The sequence below is a fragment of the Hoplias malabaricus genome, chromosome 7, assembly GCF_029633855.1.
Source record: "Hoplias malabaricus isolate fHopMal1 chromosome 7, fHopMal1.hap1, whole genome shotgun sequence".
Taxonomy (NCBI): Eukaryota; Metazoa; Chordata; class Actinopteri; order Characiformes; family Erythrinidae; genus Hoplias; species Hoplias malabaricus.
The window spans coordinates 2,126,528-2,133,710 of record NC_089806.1 but is presented as its reverse complement, the minus strand read 5'-3'; the positions used below and the strand labels follow the sequence as shown (position 1 = coordinate 2,133,710).

Genomic DNA, 7,183 nt, shown 5'->3' with positions numbered 1-7,183 from the left:
TTTAGTATAACATTTCAGAGTATTCTTAGGAAATATTAATTAGAATCTCAATTTGCTGGGAAAAAAAAATCAGGGAGAGAGATAGCATCAAAAACAATGAAGCCTGAACACACAAGCTTTAATTCTGAAAATTGCAGCGTGCAGCTCACCAACAATAAAACATTTCCGTACTCAGCTTCATGTTCATATGTTACAATAGAAGAACTATTTTTGGTGCTTTACAGAACCGTTTTCCTAGGTAACACCCGTAGCACATTTTCAACAATCTGAAAAAACCCTTCATGATGCAAAGAACCATTTAATTATGGAAAATATTGTGTTCAAGGTTCTATATGGAACCATGTTCTTTACTAAAGAACCCTCGTAGAGACTTTTTTCCCAGTATGAAAACTTTCCTTTCCCCTCTCTCTGCTCATAACAGAGGCATCTGAAATTTTTACCCAATGAAGAGAACTCCAAAACCACAAACTGAAGTTATCACTTTATTCCTGCTCCACAGGTGGGTAATATTGACTTACATTTGCTGTTGCAGATTACTTAAGGTGGGATTGTCTCCAAACTCAGAAGCGAGCTAACTGAATGAAAGTAAACACAAACCAAAAGTGCTAATAAACTAAACGGGTTACAAATGAGTTTCTGTGGTAATTTAAAGAGTGGATAGAACATACGGACAAGTTAAACTTCCTAAACATGACATCCCACCTTAAAAAGATGCAATGCATCTGAACTTAAACCAGAGAACTGTTTCCCCACCATTATAACCATTTAATCAAAACAGGTGTTTTTAGCAGCTTTTTATGCTAAACAATTTATCCCTGCCTCTGCCCTGATTTTTGAGTTATGTTATGTAAGTTATATTAGTGTCCAATTTTCAGTATTTTTACATGAGCTAAAGTTCAAACTGGGGGCTTTTTAAAAATCTATTTGCTAATTTTAGCTAATTATGAAGCATCTGGCTATGTGTTAAAATTTACACTGCTTGTCAGACATTGACTAAGGTTACGTTTTCGAGGCTGGCGTGACCTGGGGAAGTGAGGCCCAAAATATCTGGAAGCACCAGTGGTTCCAGGTAAATTTGCTGATGTCTTGAGTTTCCCAAGTTCAATGAAACTCTACCCACACTCTTAGCACTGATGAGGTTTCTCTCCTGTGTGTGTGTGCATATGTTTTTAAGATGATGCTGATGATTAAAATTCTTCCCACACTCCAAGCATTGATATGGTTTCTCTCCTGTGTGAGTCCGCAGGTGACTTTGTAGAATACTGAGCCGAGAAAAGTTCTTCCCACACTCTGAACAAAAAAATGGTCTCTCTCCTGTGTGAGTGTGCTGGTGTTTTTTCAGATTACCCAGTTCAGTAAAACACCTCCCACACTGTGAGCACTGATGCAGTTTCTCACCTGTGTGAATGCGCTGGTGTTTTTTTAGATTAAAAGGTTGAGTAAAACTTTTCCCACACTCAGGACACTGATACAGTTTCTCTCCTGTGTGAGTGCGCTGGTGTTTTTTCAGATTACTCTGACCAGTAAAACTCTTCCCACACTCTGAACACTGATACGGTTTCTCCCCCGTGTGAATCTTCTGGTGATATTGGAAAGAATGCAGGTCATTGAAACGCTTACCACACTCTGAACAGGAATAAGGTCTCTCTCCTGTGTGTATGCGTTGGTGTGTTTGGAAATGATGCAGATTATTAAAACCTTTTCCACACTCACAGCATTGATAAGGTTTCTTTCCTGTGTGAACGTACTGGTGAGCGTACAGAGAATTTTGATGGGCAAAACTCTTCTCACACTCTGAACAGGAAAATGGTTTCTCTCCGGTGTGAATGCGCTGGTGTACATGAAGATGACCCTTTCGATTAAAACTCTTCCCACAGTCTGAGCAGCTGAATGGTTTCAGTTTTCCTGTAGTTTTCTCTGTTTTTCTAGCAGATGTTTTTGTGTGGAGTAAAGATGATTTTGTTTCTGGAGAACTGGAACTTCCCCACTCTGTATCCTCACATTTAATCTGTTCTAATTTCAACATTGTAATAGATTCCTCTTGGTGATATTTCCTGGTGAGTTTGTGGAAGTTAGGAATGTCATGGACAGCAGGGACAGGAGACAACACCAAAGGGATGATTTCTTTTTCTGGAATAGAAAATCAAAAAGGAAAATAAAACATTAAATATCGAATTCTTATCAGTGACTACATTTCTGCCACTTGTACCCGTGATCTCATTCTTTCGGTCACTACCCAAAAGTCATGACCATAAGTGAAGGTTGGGACGTAGATTGAACAGTAAAGCGAGAGCTTTGCTTTTCTGTTCAGCTCTCTCTTTACCACAACAGACTGGTACAGAGTCAATGGACTCAGATTTGGAGGTGCTGATTTTCATCCCTACCACTTCACACTCCGCTGCAAACTGATCCAGTTTGGTCCCAGCTCGATAAAGCCAACAAGACCACATCATCTGCAAAAAGCAGACACAGAATCCTGAGACCACCAAACTGGACACCTTCTGCCACTTGGCTATGCCAATAAATTCTGTCCATAAAAATTATGAACAGAACCGGTGACAACGGGCAGCCCTAACGACGTCTAACTCCAACTGGAAACCAGTCGGACTTACTTCCAGCCATACGAACCAGACTCCTGCTCTGTTTAAATAGGGATTGGATAGCTCGTAGCAAAGAGCCCAGTACCCCATACTCCCAGAGCACCTCCCACAGAATATCTCGAGGGAAATGATTGAATGCCTTCTGCTACCATATACCATTATGCTCCAACATGGTGTTCATCAGGTAGGCACCTCCCCTCATCAGTGTGAATCTCTAAATTAAGCCCACAACACCTCCAGGAAGCTCAACAGTGAAGTCTGGCATCCCAAACCACCCCAAGCTAGTTTTACATCTCTAACATTCCCCTAACCATCAACAACCGTAAATCCACACTGGCCTCCCTGGTGACTAAAGCTGTACCAAGGCCCACTGGCACTGTTAATGCATGCTCAGTGCCACCAGTTCCATGTGATCTTTATGTAATACATCACCAGCAGCCACAATAGCACAGTGCCTTTCTCACCTGGCCTGTCCTAGGGCTGGGCAATATGTCGATATATTAAAATATACTGAGATAGAACACAGTGGAACATGGAGGCTTATACCAATATTTTAAGTTTTTAGAAGTCTAAATCTTGTACAGGGTCATTCTGTGCTTTGCTCAGCTCGTCTGCTACCACCCCCCCCCCTCCACTTTAGTGTGGTATTACTAAAGTGATTGCTTACTACAGAGCAAAAGGGTATGCTCCCCATCTCAAAAGTAGAGAAAAAGGGCTCCAAAAGGCTGATTAATACTCCTGACTCATGATACCAATTGTCAAGTCGCAATTTCTTTGCACGTCCAACGGACCCTTTCCAACAGGCTCGTGAGAGTAAAATATTTTGCCTTGACGACAGATACATGGTCAAGTCGCACCTGTGAGCCTTATTTGAGCATGACTATCCGCTTTATTGAAGATTGGGAAATTAAAGGTGCTTGTCTGCAGACAAGCTATTTCCCAGAAGTCCACACTGGGAGCACAAAGCCAAACACTGTTCTTAAAAGCACTTTATTACAGACACTGTAGGCCTGTAAATTAATAAAGTCATTTGACCTGTACTTCAGTCTTTATGTTAATAAATAAAATAAAATAAAAATTGAGAGATGAGGTTGAGCTAACACATAAAACTGAATGTATTTATTCAATTATTAATTCAATTATTTATTATATCACCATATGATTTTTTTTTGTCCATTTTGCCCAGCCCTATTGATGACTGAAGGATGGATTTCTTTTTATTATTATTATTTCATTCAGTCTGTTTACATGTTTTGTTAGCTGCACAAAGTACTGGACGTACAGGAGTACACACAACATCAACATTTTGCTATTGTTGCTCTATATGTTTTCTGTTTTCAGTTTAACAGCACAGCTATGAGTCTTTTGTTATGCAGGAAAATAACAAGTTTTATTTAAGGAGCATTATTATTTAATATATGCCAATAGTTTATTTTTTGAGCAATGTCTCATCTACACCTACATCCATCCATCCATTATCTGTAACCGCTTATCCAATTTAGGGTCGCGGGGGGTCCAGAGCCTACTTGGAATCATTGGGCGCAAGGCGGGAATACACCCTGGAGGGGACGCCAGTCCTTCACAGGCCAACACAGACACACACACACATTCACTCACACCTACGGACACTTTCGAGTCGCCAATCCACCTGCAACGTGTGTTTTTGGACTGTGGGAGGAAACCGGAGCACCCGGAGTAAACCCACGTATCAAGATATTATTTTTGGTCCATATTGCCCAGCTCTAGCCTGTCCTACTCAGTGCTCTCTTCATCCACAACCACTGACTAGACTTTTCAGATGTTTATGATAACTCCTTCACAGCTGCCCTTAGTTTCTGGCCCCTAATGCTGTACTGTACAAGCATGGCTACATATACCCTAACACCTATCTCCACCTGTCTTACATGTGCCTGCACCTTCATTCTCTCATCTCAGCCGTCTTGTCAGTGAATTTCAGCTTCTTCCTTTCGAATGCTTCATCTATTGCATCCTCAAATGAATTTGTTAACTTTATAAAATAAATTATTACTTTCCTTTCAGAGTACAGCACCGTTTGAATGCATGGACCCTGTAGATTTATACCTACATTCACCAGCAATTTCCAATCTACCAATATTCATAGACTGCATATGCCTTCTTGATTATTTTGCCCTTCACACACAAATCTAGCCACCTTATTTATATAAAATCCAACAACCACTAGTCAATACATTAATCTCTAGGCATTTTCTGTCCAATAAACCTACAAAAATCCTAAGCAAATAATTGTGGCTCTATATAATCCAAACCTGTGTGACATTAAACATACGAGCTCAATATGCTTCAATGTACCAACCCCTCCTCATGAACGAGAAAACTCCAAGATTTTGTGGAGTTGGAAGAACATCGTAAGGTGTTCAGAACAAAAACTTAATATGACTTTCCTCCACTGCCCACAACACTTACCAAGTGACCTTCCAATTCTCTAGATTCTCCCAATGAAGCATTTGGATTACTTGTGTCATTGGAACCCTGTGACTGAAAACTACCCAATACTAAGTGTGGACTAGAAATGTATAAACCCCCTCAGCATTGAGGTGTGGAACAGTGGAACTGTGTTCTTTACACAGGCAGTGTTGGTGGAGGACCAACTTTTTACCTCATAACCCCAGTGTATTTTCAGAAATAGAGCGTTACACAACAAGGTAAAAAATATGAGGACACCTGACCACCCCACAGTCCCAGCTAAGAGCTAGCATTAGCCTCCTGAGCTGAGTGTGGAGCATCTCCCACATTTCCACCATTCTCCATCTTCCTTTTCAGAGAGAGAACATGTGTCCCCCGTTTCTGTGAGAGTGAGTTCAAACCCAGTGTAAACAGTGTGGAAAAGTCTTACACAGATCTTTACCTTCAGTAAAACACCTCCTGATTTAGCTTCAGCTCACAACTCTCCTACTGCTCATCCACAAACAACAAAGCCAAGCAGAGCAACTCATTGTGTCAAAATAAAAGTCTCTTTTATGAGGTTCATCATGGCAATCTGCCCCACTCACTTTGTCAACATAAAAGTCTCACAACAGAGACATAACCCTTTAATCTGACCTACTCAGTTTGAAAATATAACAGCTCAGTGTCTCAACCCTGGTCCTGAAGGAGCTCTGTGCTGTCCACTTGCCACAACATAACCTCATATTATTTGTGCTGTTGTGTGTTTTTGCATTGCTGTGTTTTTCTTTGTTTTGTGTGATATTTTGTAAGTTATTTTGGTCCTTGAAAAGTGCCCCATAAATATTACTACTGAACACAAAAGTTTAAATTAAACATTTTAAAAATAAAATACTATGGAGCAGATATATATGAGCATTTGTTACATGCTTGTGGAGGAGGTAAAAATCTAAATGGTCTTACATCTATGTTTTTTTATTTATATTAGAAATGCATTCAGTCAAGCGTGTCTAGTCATGATTAGTGTGTATGTGTGTATATCACACTCCACCAAAAAAAAAAAAAACATTTTAATGAATGAATGTAGAAACAGAACATTCTTGAAAAAGATGGCTTTTAGCATCATGGTATGCTGATGGTGCTAAAGTGTTACAATATCAAACCAGGTGAGGTTACGTTTGGTCTGCACAAGTTTAAGCCCAAGATGCCTAAGGGAGCTTTCAAAAACCTTAAATGTTACTGCTTTTTCCTATTGATCATCCTCCTCTCTGTGACCTGAAAACAGACTTTGTGATGCCATCTTGGCACCTGCCTAAATACAGGAAGAGAAAAAAGAAGCTGTATGAAATCCACACGGACACTGCTTCCAGCAGAGGAAAGCCGAGAGTACACTGCCCAGGAAGTCTTTTAAAGACTTCACTGATTGTGGTTCAGAGAACACCAACATGGAGAAGGCTTCACACAAATGTAACTCATTATCACAAATATGCAGCAGGTATCAGCAGATGAACAAATATAAGCAGATATTAAACATTCACAACACAATTACGTGGTTAGAATTGCTGTATATGTGCTGGCTCTCTGCAGCATCTGTGATTGACTCACATCATCTGTATCAGCTTCATATTTGAAAGGGATCAGTTCTGTCCAATTTCCTCAGTTACTGCACATTCTCTCCATTCCTCCTCCAAATCCCTTCGGGAGATGACAGGAACAGTAGGAAGGGAGGAGAAGAACAGCTTAGCAATATTGCAGTAACCAATCAGAGAGGTGAAGCAATAAAATGCTCAAATCTAGAAAAGCTGCAATTTCTCCTAAACACCAGGAGACATATCTCAACCAGAGCCAATCTTAGAAGAGGCATCATAAAATTTAAATGCCGTTACAAACCACAGATTGAAGAGAACTTCAACTTCTTAGACCAAAGCCGTGTGTGGCAAGATGCACAGTCAGTCACGGATTTCAACCCACCCCATACTGTGCCCATCACTAACAGTGCCTTGCTCCCAGAAGGGCTCAACCACTCTTATCCTGGCTTTCATAGGGTGAGCCTCTTCAAGAAAGATTTACCTGATGAGCAGCCATTTAGACTCTGAGCAAGGTGAATGATGGAGGACATTGCCGTGTGCTTAGAACATGCACCAAGCATCTGGCTGGGG

The 7,183-nt window shown here is 40.6% G+C and overlaps 1 protein-coding gene across 1 annotated transcript; it reads right to left on the bottom strand.

The window, feature by feature from the left end:
- Window positions 1–469: 469 nt before the first annotated feature.
- LOC136701639 (zinc finger protein 892-like) lies at window positions 470–5,562 on the bottom strand. Its single transcript, XM_066676275.1, has 2 exons — window positions 5,488–5,562; window positions 470–2,130 (listed from the first exon to the last, which is right to left on the bottom strand). Exon 2 carries the CDS (start codon window positions 2,024–2,026, stop codon window positions 983–985), a length of 1,044 nt encoding a protein of 347 aa, XP_066532372.1. The 5' UTR covers window positions 2,027–2,130; window positions 5,488–5,562; the 3' UTR covers window positions 470–982.
- Window positions 5,563–7,183: the final 1,621 nt, after the last annotated feature.